Raw genomic sequence first — 15,313 nt, forward strand, 5'->3', positions numbered from 1 at the left:
TGTGTTTGTTAGGGTGGCCTTGTAGTCAGACAGGAACATGAGACTGAGTTTTATTTTCCTAGCACTACTCTACAGTATGTCCAATTTACACTTGAGCAAGGGTGAACCCTCTAAGGCCCGAATATAGAAATACTTGAAATAAAAAATTGAAAAAAATCAGATGGTGTTGTAGGAGTCCTATTAACTCATTTAATGCCACCCTTTCACCACTAGAGGGGGCCCAGTGTGCCACAGACAATCCCATAGAGATATGTGTCCCAGCACCGCCAGCAGCTAGTCATCTCGGGGACTGTCATTATTCCCTGTAGCCAAAATGATTTTTTTTTTTTTTTTTGCTCTTTTTTTTTTATGCCACAACAGCATCTCATAATATCTAAGCTACATTTCACTTAAACGCCAGAGCTTAACTCTGCATGTAAATAAGACTTTTTTTAATTAATGTGAGAGATCGGTACATAATTCTGTTAGTCCTCCCAGTTTATATTAGCTAAAATGCTAACTAGCCAGCCTTTGTTAGCCGTTTGTAGCCAAATGCGGTAATATCGGGACTCCATTACTTAGCGAAGCAACCCACAGTATTTATCCCATTAATTTAATGCCACGTGTGTTCCAAATGAACAATTATTAACCACGTAATGTATGATTTTGTGTATTATTATTTATTATTCTTCCGCCGTTCTTGACTTCCGCTGTTTCTTCTTCTACGCTGGTGAAATGATCCTGGAGCGGTCTGGAGACGTCTGTGACGTATGCTCCGGTGCGGAAGCTTCCTTTGTCACTGAGTTAGCTTAGCATTGAATAGATCAGTGTCGTCCTAAACTATCTAATTCTAACGTTCAGGGTGTTTGTTTTTTTGGACAATAAATTGACAGCCAAGAAAACATGGATGGAATGCAATCGTTCACTCGCCGTCGGAAAGTTGACTTTAGAGTAGACTATTCTGGTTGACTGGCTATGAGTGGCTAACGGCTAACGCTAGCTAGCGTTAGCTAGCGCTAGCTGCAGCGCTAGCTGCAGGCTATAAACAAATAAAACGTGACCCAACTCTATTGTTGCTCTCTTCTACAAGCTCACAACGCGAGGCGGTTAAGCCTGTAGATTGTGTTTTATTATCAGGTCAAATAATCCTTCTGGCTGAAGTTACACAAACACTGATTATGCTACATTTAGCACAGTTAGCCCTGTTGCACACGTAATAGGTTCACTTCAACCTCGTGTTGAGCAGTTAATCCTATTTGCTACGTACGTCTACAAAAACCTTCATATTTCAAAGATAACGTGCTTACTGAAGTCTCACAGATGTCACAGTATGGTACGCTCAAGCAGAATTACCCGTATCTTTCGTATTGTTTAATAAACTGCATTTTAATCCGATCAGATGCCATTTTCTGTTGTTTTTCAGCCATGCGACCCCATCGGTTGCGAGGTGTACTGCACTTAGATACATTAATACCTTTTTAAGGAAACGACGACCGATCGGATTAAAATGCTCCTCATTAAATAATACGATCATTACGGGACATTCTGCTGGAGCGTACCCTATGGTGACATCTGTGAGCCTTCACTAAGCAATTTATCTTTGTAATCTGACCGTTTGTGTAGACGTATGTAGCAAATTGGTTAAACTGCTTCACGGTTGGCGCACTGTAGCGTCTTTACATTTAGCCCAATAATGCTTGAGATGCTGTTGTGGCATTATCTTTTTAGAGAGCAATAACTAAAGTTTAAAACATACATAAACCACTTTAGCCCTATGTTATACCAAGGCTATTTGAAAATAGACGATCTACAAGCTCACAACGCATTGCGGTGCGACGCGTTGTGAGCTTGTAGATCTGCTATTTTCAAACATTTTGTACTTTTACTTTTGGTACTTTAAGTACATTTGGATACCAATACTTTTGTACTTTTACTCAAGTACATTTTTTATTCTGGACTTTTACTTGTAACAGAGTGATTCTACATTGCAGAATTGATACTTTACTTTATTATAAAATGTTGGTACTTTTTCCACCACTGTGTAAACGTTTGTGTTCTCATGCCAATAAAGCTTCTTTGAATTGAAGATTGAATTGAAGATTGCTCCCCATGTGGCGGAGTCAGGTCATTGCAGGTTAGAAATTTATTTAAAACTTGAATATCTCAAAAGTACTATTTCAGCATGGCATCATTCTATAAGCCATATCTTCAAAACTGTTGGGTCAATCTCCACAACCAATATATCATTTTGTAGCTATGATCCCCAGCTTTCAAATGAAATGAAAAAATGAAAATGAAAAAAATTGCAATGACTGGCTCCTGGGGAGATTGGGACACATATGCTGGTATATGCAGAAGCCCTGCAGCCATGACTTGCCTAAACACTTTCCTTTGTGCATGTACAGGAAGAGGATGAAGTTAGCTTGAAGTTAGCTATTGGCTACCAAGCATTTTAAAAGCCTTATTTTCGTCAACTTAGCCATGATTAAACCTTGCACACCTCATGCATGGGAAAAAAACAGAGAAGAATGAGCTCTAAAAAATCCAATGCAATCCTGGATTGCATTGTTGTGGGTTTGTGCAGTTTGTTCACAGCTTTCAAACAAAAAAATCCGATTGGAAATCCGTTCAGGCATTCTTGAGATAATAGCCATTATGTTTTACACTGTTGTGAGCTTGGAGGTCTGCTACCTGAGTTGTATGGGGGTTGTATGGGGGTTAAACATGCAAAATCGCGATTGAAATCATGTTCACTAGTTTTGATGGGGTCCAAAAAAAATTTTTTTAAAAAAAAAAATTTCAAAAAAAATTTTTTTTTTTTTTTTTTTTTTTTTGGAATCACGTGTATATACGTGATTGGCACTGTGGGATGCGCTAATATATCACGTGTATACACGTGATTGGCACAGAATGAGTTAAGAGGAAAATGTAATGTTTTTTTCAAAAAAATGTTTTTGTAAGGTTTTATAGCCATAAATCAAAAATCATAAATCATGCTCTAATTTACATATGGGGGGTATTTTTCACAATAATAACATATGTACATGTTCTAGACATTCTAATGATCACCAAAAAAAATAGTACAGGCATTTTACTTATGTTTTTGTGAGGAATAGCTTCCATGAAAAAGTGAGATGTTGTTCGTCAAAACTCTGGAATGTCAGCGGGTGTGGCGGGTGTGAATGTCAGCCCCTGTGGGGGGTATTTATATGCAAATATTGTGGCCAATGGCATTGTAATACTAAACAATAGAATCCAATGGTGATGTTTAGGTGGTAGGGGGAGCTAAAATAAAATGATTTAAACCTTTTTTTGGATAAAATACAAACGTTGTAATATTACAACCGTGGGCCTTAGAGGGTTAACTGAAAATCATTACATAAATTCCAAATCTCAATGTTCTATCTCATAGATGTAATAACCATACGACGCCCTAAGGGTGAGAAGCGACCTCGCTCTAAAGGGCGAGGTCGCGCACATGGGTTGCGTACACATGGGCACATGCTCACCCAGTGCATGCTCCCCCGGGCGTACACTCTCCTTCCGGGATTGACACTGACGATTGTGTCAATAGAGCAGACGCAATAGGATTTCACATTTTCTTTTGTAATACCAGATTTGGCCACTAGTTCAGGCTTGCTTCAATCATCCCGGATCCCCCGGTGTCCTGGGGGCTTGTTCTATCCTCACATCCCTCACTTGTGTCTTTTCCTCATTTATTTGCCGCTCCACAAGGAAGGAGGAGGTGAGGATGAGATGTGAGGAGGGGGGGTAATTGATCAAGTTCGACTTGAGAATAGGAACGGACCCTCGCTCACTGAATGCAATTACACGTGAAATGTTACACAGTGGGATCACTTGCTTATTAGTCAGATGTCAGTTTGTGTTTAATTGGACGCTGTATTTCTCTAGGAGCTGAGCTGCTTGACATGCGTTCCCCCAGAGGTCCACCCAAGATGCCCAACAAACTGCAGGATTGTGTAAATAAAGATCACTCAAACCACTATTGGATTTGTAAGTGTATATCACTTGCTCAAAGGCTTATGATGAGGGTGCAATTTGTGAAAAAGAACAGAGGAATGGGGGGGGGGGGGGGGTAGGCTGTATAAAACATATTCATACAAATCACAACAAACTATACAACAATAGTCTGTATAGAACTGAAACTTGATAAAACTAATAACTGCTCCAGCAGATTTATCACTGTTAGTCTGAGATATTTCTGCGTCTCTTCCAGTTTAATTAAGTGGGCCGGGAACTTTCTTTCAGTCTCAGACAGTGTACTGTAACTGTGTAGTGTGAAGCATTAACCACAGTTCTAAACATTCATGAATTGTGTTTTACAATTAATTCTTTCAGTTCAAACTTTACACACAGACAGACAGGACAGAAAGTAAGAGGGAGTCAACATGGTCAGCATTTCTTATGGTTTGCATTTCGCAATGAAGCTGTGCTCTCTATCTATCTATCTATCTATCTATCTATCTATCTATCTAAATTATAATGCACACATGCGTTAAATACACATAAATCAATTTACAATCCTGAAGAAATTGCATTTTTGGAGATACTGCCTTTAGCAGACACTGATTATTTGAGTCTTTACCAGGCTAAAGTAAAGGAAATAGAGTTAGGAAGACCTCCCCTGGGAAATCTTTAATTCATAACATCGACATTTCGATCAGGAGGGCTTTTTTCTTTCCAGCCCCCCCCCCCCCCCCCCTTCCATTGTTTGAATTCCTATTTTATAGACAGTGTCTCCTTGTGCAGCAGCGTTCCTCTCACCACTATTACTGTTGAGTTTATGGACTCAATGGCCCTGGAAATAGAATTGTACATGCATAACTGACACTGGAATAATTGCCATGTATCTTTGTATGGATTTACATTTCTATGCGTAATGGTTACGTGCATCTGTCGATCTGTTTCTTTCTGCATAATGTGTTTGTGTGCTTGTTGTGTCAATTACACAAACACGTATTTGTAATGAAGGCTTTCATTTCATATGGTTTGTTTGGTAGATGGCCATGGTTGCATGGTATAGGTTTGGGGTGCTATGGTTGCCATCACTGCTGTCCTGAGGCTGAGGTCATGATCAGTCTTGCCCAAATATGACCGGAGGGCGAATCTGAGATTCTTTTTTTTATACTTCTATAATTTTTATCCCACGATTTTGCAACCCATTTTCAACCAGTGCCAATTGCCTATGTAATCCTGGGCTCTGCTCTCCCTCTGCCGCGCCTGGGGTAGACAATGGACTGACCTCATGCTTCCTTCAATGCATGAGTAGTCCAAGTTGTTTCTTTTCACCTGACAGGGGGGATTTCCCCGGGATGGACGTAGCGCGTGGAAGGAACACGTTATTCCAACCAGTTCCTTTCCCCTCCATCAAGCGCCCCGGCTGGCCAGGGGGAGGCATTATTGAGACCAGGATAACTGCATGTTTTTGTGAGGATATCAACCCTAGGAGACACGGGGAGAACATGCAAACTCCACACAGAAAGGCCCTATCGCTGACCCCACCTAAGGTGTGGGCGCTGATGACGCGGAGGGAGAAACACGCCCCCAGCACCCACAGCGTCCCCCGGCGGGAATCGAAACCAGGACCTTCTAGCTGTGAGGCGAAGCGCTAACCACTGCGCCACCGTGCCCCCTCGAATCTGAGATTCTGATCTGACAAAATGTGAAACATTCAAACAAAATAATAACGTGACATTGTGCAATATGGGGAAAAATATTCCCACACAGACAAACCCTCTTCTAGATGCCTCGCACCCTAGGAGTAGGGCTATACAAATACCCATTTAAATTTTTTGCCATGGCCAGTCATTGTGTATTCTACATATTGACATCATCATGCAACATCAGTACATCACAATGTCATCATCACAACCAGGCCTAGAATTTCGTCAGTTTAGGGGCAAGGCCAATTGGCCTTTGGTGTTGTCAAATTTTTGAGGGCATAAAGGCCAAGTGCCAGGGCAGGAAGGCCATCATTAAAACAATGATTTTAAGTCCACGCCACAGTCATAATTAATTTAGCTTAAACGTTAAGGTTTAATGTAATACCTTTCAATTATTTCTGTTTTGCCATATGCAGTGGTGTAAAGTAACTAATTTACTTAAGTATTGTACTTAATTGTAGGGCTGGGATGCGATTAAACAATGTAATCTAATTAATTACAGGCTCTGTGATTAATTAATCGCAATTAATCGCATTTTAATCGCACATCGATATTTGACCCGAGAAGCATTTTTTTTCAAGTAAAACACATTTTGTTGTACGAGTGAATCAACAACTGAGTTTTTTAAATCTAAATTTCGCATCCACTGGGCCAAGCAAAGCGCTCTGATTGGCTACTTCTCCCTTTGCGTTTGTTGTCTCTTCTTGGTTGGTGCATCGCTATGATCGATATGCCCGAAACTGAAGGTTCTGTGGTGCAAAAACTAAGTGCGATTAAAATGAGTTAATTTTTTTAATCGCGTTAATTTTCTGTAATTAATTAATCGCAATTAATCAGTTAAAGTCCCAGCCTTACTTAATTGTTTATTGTAATTTTGAGTATTTCTAACACTTACTTCTACTCCACTACATCTCGGATCCAAATATTGTACTTTTACTCCACTACAATTATTTGAAATCTTTAGTTACCAGTTACTTTGCATGTTGTAAATTATAATATTATTAAACATACATGAACCACTTTAGCCCTATTTAGGCTATTTGAAAATAATCAAGCTTGTAGAAAAAATAGCAGATCTACAAGCTCAAGATGTGTCGCATAACTATGCGTTGTGAGCTTGTAGATCTGCTATTTTCAAAAATGTTGTACTTTTACTTTTGGTACTTTAAGTACATTTTGATACCAATACTTTTGTAATTTTGGGACTTTACTTGCAACGGAAGTATTTCTACATTGCAGTAGGCTATTGATACTTTTACTTAAGTACTTTTTCCACCACTGGCCATGTGCACGCACGCACACACGCACACAAACTCCTCCCTCCCGTTCGCGGAGTGATCCCTTTCTCAACAACAATGTACTTTCTGACAGCTCTGGGGAAAGAATAGCTTTTGGTTCCCTTGTGCTGCATTTTGGTTGTTGTCCTGAGCTCAGCAGAGCTCAATTTGAAGGCATTCGTTCGCACATTCGGATTTATTCAACAGGCTGCGTTAGATAAAACTCCCGTTTAGCCCGGTGATGTTTTTGTGTTGTAACTTGTATAAACACTGTGTCGCGGGACTCCGGCGGCTCCACTATGCGGCGGCTGCTATGCTGCTACTACGAGCGTAAATGGAATCTACTACTGGTCATGTGCGCAGCTCAACCAACCACGCACTGCTGTTACTGTAATGACTGGAAAATCGCGCAGAGGAAAAAAACTGTAAAAAGCAGTTAATGGACTGCTGTGGGCGCCAGGGCATCACGGCCACTGTGGCCGTTTGGGCATGTCATTTTTCAAGGGGCACACGGCCAAAGAGAGGGGCAACGGCGGCCATGGCCGTCGTGGCCGCCGTGAATTTCCTGCCCTGATCACAACCATGGTGTCCATTTCCAATGAATTGTCAAATAATCCAAATCCACTTGTCTGCAGCAAATTCCCCTGAACATTTCTTGGCATCACTGCTGAACTGTGTAGGGTGGGGGACATTCCAGAGCGTTGCTTGGCCTGGGGTCTCGCTGGCGGTCAGTGAACCAATATGGACACCCACAGATGGTTCAAGCCCAAGATTTCTGGGACTGTTCCAGAGGCGAGGGCTGGGAAGCTCATGTAAACTGTATGTATGGCGGTGTGAGTAGACGCACTAATCACATCTACAGTACATGTTGGGACACCACCACAATGGCCTGGTCTTTAATTAACAGGTACTCAAGCACCCGTTTCTTGCACGTCGCTACCATCCTCGGGACAAAGATGTCTGTACTTGGGGGCCGAGGGCGGGTCAAGGACAATTTCAACAACATGAGTGTGTTTGACACCGAGAACAACTATTGTCTGCAAAAAGAAATATATATATAATTAAATAATAATTAAAAAAATATATATTCTTTTATTTATTTTTTCTGATCCATGCATCATCATGGTCCCACTGTGTATTTATTGAACAACCTTTTGACCTAAATGGTCTTCATTAGGTTCATGTATGAGAACAAGTGGCATGGGTGTTGGCCATTTAACTCAGAAGATGGGCAGCGCTCACAATCAGAGGATAACGAGCACTTGCCTGCAATCAGTGATTGGAGGTGAGTGCTATGGTATCAAGACAGGCAATAGGGACACCATTGTAATATAATAGCATCTATGCTGTTGAAGTTTTGTAATTTTGCTGCTGACTGAGCATGTCTTCTACAGAGCTTCTTCCAGAAGGACACTCAGGTCATTCACCCTTGGTGGTTACAACTTTCAACAATTACCCTTCAATGATGTGTGGAAATTAAATCCAGAGACCGTCTCCTGGAAGAAGGTTGAGTCCAAGGGGATAGGCCTACGTTCAATGCACAGGATGTGCTGTTGCATGGTGGGATATCGTATCATCCTCTTCAACATACCCTGACATGACCTGTAATGTCCATGAATTAAATACAGAGAGCTTCCAAAGTAAAAAAAAAGGCCGTAAAAGGTCTTATTTGGGATGTTCCTTTTAGGCAGGGTGTTTAACTACGTGTACTGTACTACATTTCAATTGTATTGACTATACTTGTACTGTTCTCCATTTTTATCTAGTAAAATAATCAATACATCTTAAGACTTATTATTTAGTCATGAAGCACTATGCAAGCTGGTTGTTATTCATTATGTCTAGAAGAGTTGGGACTCAATGAATGAATGAATAATTTTAAATGCCCAATGCAATGCTTGCTAGTGACACCAATGGACACATCCGATCCGTTTAAAAAAAGAAAGCTGCTGTTGTCCCCTGGTTTTTAGGCATTTAGGGTCAACGTCTGCTCATTCATGTTTTACTCTTTTGTCCTTTATTGGACTTTTCAATCAAGCACTGTTTTTTGGTTCATGCCTTCAGGCCTGCATGCCTGAAGAAGGTTTAAAACCAAAAGCTTGCATTAAACTCTGAGATACAGTAACTGCACATAGTTTGAATGCGCAGCTGATGTTTTCTCTCTTTCACATTGGACTTTTATTGCACTTAATAACAAGTCAGTGTAGTTGTGTACTGCCCTGCTCTGTGAGCATCGGGGGCTGAGCCCCGCACTCTCATAAAACAGAGCAGTGGAGAGAAAGAGAAATAGTGTGACTGTAAATGGAATGAATGTACGACAGACACTGAAATTAAGTTGGCCTACTGGCACTGTCTACCGGTTTGAGCTTAGACAAACATGCACACATGCTAGCACACACCCTCTTATGGGAGGCTTAGCTCTTACAGAGCCACGCCAAAAAAGAAAAACTGAGTGAATACCAGGGACGTGCAGAGAATGTTAAAGAGGCAGGGGCTGAAATTCCTAAAGGGGCCTTTTGGTTGAAAATATCGAAAATGGCAGACCTCCTGCTATTTTCGGTACTTGATACCACACTAAACTAAGCATCAAAAAAGTCAATACTAGAGAGGTAGCGTACAGCATGGATTTCTACATGGAGAGGGCAATTCTTTGAACATCAGGAGAGTTTGGACAAGGCAATTCTCTTGAATGCTGCCTTCGGGTAAGACATGGAGAGTTGGCATTTGCATTTCTTTCACCACAGTAAAAACGTGCATTCATGGTCTGGAGAGGGCACTTTTTGGGGGGTAAAAGGGCAGGGGCCCAAGCCCCCTTTGATGTCTATGTGTGCACGTGCCTGGTGAATACATTATGTGTGAATACTGACTGCATGTATAACATGTGATGAGTCTGAGTCTATACCATGGAAGTTGAGAATGAAGAACCCTCCAGTTGAGAAGTCAGAATGAAAGCGGATCAGGACGGTAGGGCTGCTGCTGTAGGCTGATTCCAATGCTGTGTTCCCACTGAAAACTCCTAACTGTGGGCTGGATGCATCTGAACCATCCCTAGAGAAACGGAGAGACACAGAGAGAGAAAGAGAGAGAGAGAGAGAGAGAGAGAGACAGACACAGATTTCACTTCATGAAAAGCAGTATTGGGTCAGACATTGAGACGTACTGTAAGTGCTGATGAAGGTTAAGTTCAAGGTTCAAGGTTCAGGCTAGCTCTGGACCGTTCTAGCTCTGGACCGTTCTAGCTCTGGACCGTTCTCATCTTTGACAGTTTGTTCATGTGCCTGATTGTTTGTGGAAAGAAGCTTTTTTGCAGTCTGTTGCTAGTAGCTTTGAGACTGCGTTGCCGCTTTCCATGCGGCAACATCTTGAACAGGCTGTGGTTGGGATGGTGTAGATCTTTGATGATTCCTTGAGCTTTTTTGACACAGCGTTCGTCGTACAGGGCTTGGATTGGTGGGAGATCGCATCCGCTGATCCGTTCGGCTGTCCGCACAACCCTCTGCAGGGCCTTGCGGTTGAGGGCAGTGCAGCCGCCGTACCATGCAGTGAAGCAGCCAGTCAGGATGCTCTCTGTGGTGCCTCTGTAGAAAGCTCTTAGGACTTTGGGGCCCATCCCAGCCTTCTTCAGCTTCCTGAGAAAGTAGAGGCGTTGTTGTGCTTTCTTGACAACCCGCTCTGTCTGCACTGCCCAGGTAAGATCCTCAGAGATGTGCACTCCCAGGAATCTACATTTTTTACCCTCTCCACTGCAGCGCCCCCGATTTGGAGGGGTGAGTGGACTCTAGGAGGCCTTCTGTAGTCAAAGATGATCTCTTTTGTCTTGTCCACATTGAGAGCGAGGTTGTTCTCCTGGCACCATGATTCTAGGTTCTCCACCTCTCTCCTCATCGTCGTTCGTGATCAGGCCAATGACTGTGGTGTCGTCCGCAAACTTGATCACTTGGTTCGAGCTGAACAGGGCCACACAGTCGTGGGTGTACAGGGAGTAGAGAAGGGGGCTCAAGACGCATCCTTGAGGTGCTCCTGTGCTGAGAGACAGAGGGGCAGAGGTCTTTGGTCCCATCCTCACCACCTGGCGTCTTTGTGTCAGGAAGTCCAGGATCCAGCGACGAAGGCTTGGATTTAGACCCAGGCTCTTTAGCTTGGTATCTAGTTTGAGGGTGTGTTTATGGTGTTGAACGCTGAGCTGTAGTCAATAAACAGCATTCTCACATATGATTTTTTCTCCTCAAGATGTGAGAGGGTCGTGTGTAGAGATGTGGCAATGGCATCATCGGTAGATCTGTTCTGACGGTAGGCAAATTGCAGTGGGTCGAGTGTGAGTGGCAATTGGTCACTGATCATCTTCCTAACGTGCTTTTCAAAGCATTTGCTCACAATTGGTGTGAGTGCAACTGGTCTCCAATCATTCAGCCCATTTATTTTGCCCTTTTTCGGAACTGGAACAATGATTGCTGATTTGAAGCAAGATGGAACTTTGCTCTCACGAAGGGCTCTCACAAAGTGCTGTCTGTCTTTCAGGATGCATTACTGCTATCAAATCTAGGTTTACATCCATTACATAGACTGAGAAAAAAGATCCAAAGAAATATTTGTTAAGGTCCCAATGTACCAAGGTACCAAAAACAAGGGGGAATGACATTGTTGTGGGTCAAAACGACCCAGTTTTGACCCAGTTTCCCTCCATGTCACTCCAGTCCAGTTGAATATGAGGCCATGCAAAGGAAGACAAACTTAGCTAGAACCAATTATCTAGTGCTGAATTATGTGCCGTAGTGAGAAGCATGGGTATGGGAGGAGTCATCCTGAAATACATTTTAAGTCATCCAGGGCCTTCATTGTCTCATTGAAAGAAATGCTACCCTACATTTTTCAAATCAGCATTGGTGTCACAATAACAAACCGATTTATGTTTTAGCCCATAACTCTTGAACTTGGACTTCCTTGGATCATGATTTGTGCAATATTGCATTTTCTGCCATAGTGCGTTTTCTTCATAACACTTTTTGCCAGCTAAATGTTAGTTGTCCATTTTCTCCAACAAATAACATGGACAGGGCAAGGCCTTTTACAGTTTATTTAAATTTTAACCAGTTTATTTAACCAATAAACAAAGCACTTGGATTTAATGTGCTACTCAGCGTGTAATTGACTATTTTAAAATTGTTGAAAAGGTTAACATTTTAAATGCTCCTAAATTGCAGTTCAACCATTTTAATGAATGAGTCGGTGGATTAAACAATGTATTTTCTTTCTTTCTTTCTCTCTCTCTCTCTCTCTCTCTCTCTCTCTCTCTCTCTCTCTCTCTCTCTCTTTCTCTTTCTTTCTCCCCCCATCCCCTTTTTTATTCATGAAGAGTGCTTGGTGGTATCTCTTGACTCTTCAATAATTCAAGGTAGTGTGAAGGTATGGGGGCTCATTTCACTAGATGAATGGAAATTATGAATACAGAATATTCTAGTGTACTGCAAAACACAGGAATCAATTTGCAATTAGGCTACTCCTTCAGTCCAAAAGCACAGATGGTGATTTGATGAATCGCGGAAAGGGGAACCTTTCTGCCAGCTAAGTCATGCCGCCAGCGCCAGCCATGCTGGTAAATGCATTAGTTTATGACTATTTACCAGTCCAGCTAGGAAAGTTCCAGGTAGTGGAAGAATAAAGAGACATTTACTTCATAAATGGACCATAAAGGTGCCCTTTAGCAAGAAATCTAATGCCTGATTCATACTTGGTTGTGAGGGGAAGCATGGTAGTGCATAGCAAGTCCCATGGCAATCCAGCCAGTAGTTTTCGAGATCTGTGATGCTACTGCTCTGCCTTTTCATGAGTAAATGGCAATGCACCAAACAACCAAAGAACAAATTAAAGGACAGAAACTAGACACATTTGCTAAAATGATATTGAATGAATGAAATAGATTTCAGACTTTGAATGACATAATGACCGCATGTATTGTGAAGACAGAAATATATTAATCATTTTAAGCCCCTGATCATAGGTTTACGTACAGTTTATACCAACATATGGTGCGGGTAACATATGTCTACCAGCAATCAGCTTTTTGTCATTTTCAGATGTGTCTCCCGTTATGTTATGCTAATTGATCTGAGAAGTAGATCAGATTATCATTTGGCAGCAACACTTCCACCTGTGAACTGCAACTCAAACACTATAGCTTCCCACTAAATGGCAACAACACGTTGAAATTCAAGTCACACATATACCGTACATACTGTGTGTGTGTGTGTGTGTGTGTGTGTGTGTGTGTGTGTGTGTGTGTGTGTGTGTGTGTGTGTGTGTGTGTGTGTGTGTGTGTGTGTGTGTGTGTGTGCGCGCGTGAGTGTCTACTTGTTCAGCCGCACACTCAGATGTGACATTTTTCATGCTTTCATTAAATTATGTGAATGGGACCATACTGCAAATCTTTCACATATGGTGTTCCTCTTTCAAGTAGGAATCATTGCAGTTGCCATACTACCATCTGCTCCATGGATAAAGCAGAGGCATTTGAGTTGACATACATTACTTGTAATTTTATATAGTTATTGGGTTGATACTTTCTAGATGACAAAGCAATAAGCTACACCTTTTCAATGGAAACGAGCGACATGAAGCTACGAATAACTGACATATTTCCGTGTCACTGTGTGATGGGTGTGACGTGCTACAAATACAAAGGGCCTTTTTCAGGCCTTCAATGATGTAGCCCAGCATCAATCAGTCATGTTTTGGTTTGATCATTTCCACTCCCCTTCTCTCTTCACACAATTCCTGCTCTGTTCCATAAAAGGAAGAACAACTCTTGCTGTGTTTTTGCACTTTTTCTGTCTTGCTGTTACTTAACCATTTAGACTACACACAGTGTGGCATGAGCAACAGTTCAACGAAGACTCAGCCATGATGTAGCTGACCACACTTGGTTGTTTTGCATTTTTTGTCACATAACGATTTGTGAGGCGAGTTGCCCGTGCTCCAGGAACTGTTCAAAAAGCGGTTTGTAGTCAAAGTCCAGCGCATCATCGAGGACAAGCACCACCCAAGTCACAAACTGTTCAACCCCCTACAACAACCACGGCCCGGGCAAGGGGGCCAACCACAGTATCAAGAGCAACACTACCAGGTTCTTGAACAGTTTTCACCCGGCCGGCAGTGTCGTCAGCCTGGACTTCTGCTCTTCCTTGGACCTACCTGTGGATTATACCAGGGACAAGTGACTTGACTTTTAGATCTTCCTTGGTCCTAACTGGATTATACAGAGTTATTTGCTCTTCCTCATGAACCTACTTGCGGATTATACCAGTGTCAGTCTACCTTATGTGGATTATGTGGTCGAAACGAACTGACTTTTCAAGATATGTAGATAATAGATAATTTGATAATTGTTAGTTATTTTCTTGTTTGATCTCCTTTCCCCCCTTGCCCCCTCCTTCTTACGTTTCTTTCTTCTATGGAAATAACGATACGATGCGAAAAACCTAATTTCACCCACTTCTTTACTTCTGTAAACCTGTGATGTGACGAGAATTCAGCTGGAAAAATGTGTCTAGTTTCTTCTGTACTCCAGCACAGAAAAGCAAATACTCTATTCAGACTGACTGCTGGAGATCATGTGGAGAGACGTTGGCGAACCATTTTCATATGTTCTGGGGTTGCCCTTCTGTGGTTCCATTTTGGAGAAGTGTTCACAGTGTCCTGGAAGCAGTTTTCAGAGTTACAATTCAATTTGATTTCAAAACCTTGTACCTAGCTGATATAGAAGAGCTTCACTGTTCAAAGCAGGATCAATATTTGCTAAGGGTATTACTAGTAGCATCCAAAAAGGCCATAACAAAAAAATGGCTCACTAATGTTATACCAACTATAGATGAATGGATTGATTTAATCTATAATATATATATTATGGAGAGAATCACATTTAATTTTAGGGGTCAAGGGGAGATTTTCATGGACAACTGGTCTAAATGGCTTACTCATGTCGCTAATATAAGGCCTGATTTAATTTTCTCTTTTATTTGACATTTATTCTATGTATACTTAGCCCTCCTGTTAAGAGATGTGGTTTGAGTTCGCCCCACAGTGGATTGTGCATTTTGAAATAAATGTGCTGTATGTATAGAGAGTAACTAATGTGTAGAGTGGCAGATACCTCCCCCTTGGTGTATTTCTATAAGTATTGTTTTTTATGATTATGGTTTTTGTTTTTTTTGTCTTTTGTGATTTACACGAAAAATACAATAAAACATAAATGAAAAATAAAATAAAATAAATAAATAAAGCTGATTCTAAGCAAACAACGTTTTAAGCCTTATTTGAGTGATAAATATTCACTTTTGTGTCTCACAACAACTACAGAAATGTAGTGCTGTGGGGGTG

General features: G+C 41.5%; 1 protein-coding gene across 1 annotated transcript in view; it reads right to left on the minus strand.

Annotated features, from left to right (window-relative positions):
- LOC308288605 (CUB and sushi domain-containing protein 1) overlaps nt 1-15,313 on the minus strand; it is an 803,860-nt gene that overhangs the window by 112,971 nt on the left and 675,576 nt on the right. Inside the window, 1 exon segment of the mRNA XM_080730076.1 lies at nt 9,843-9,988. Within this exon segment, the coding sequence (XP_080586202.1) occupies nt 9,843-9,988 (146 nt within the window).

The sequence above is a fragment of the Nannobrachium achirus genome (assembly GCF_963921795.1).
Source record: "Nannobrachium achirus genome assembly, chromosome: 7".
Classification (NCBI taxonomy): Eukaryota; Metazoa; Chordata; class Actinopteri; order Myctophiformes; family Myctophidae; genus Nannobrachium; species Nannobrachium achirus.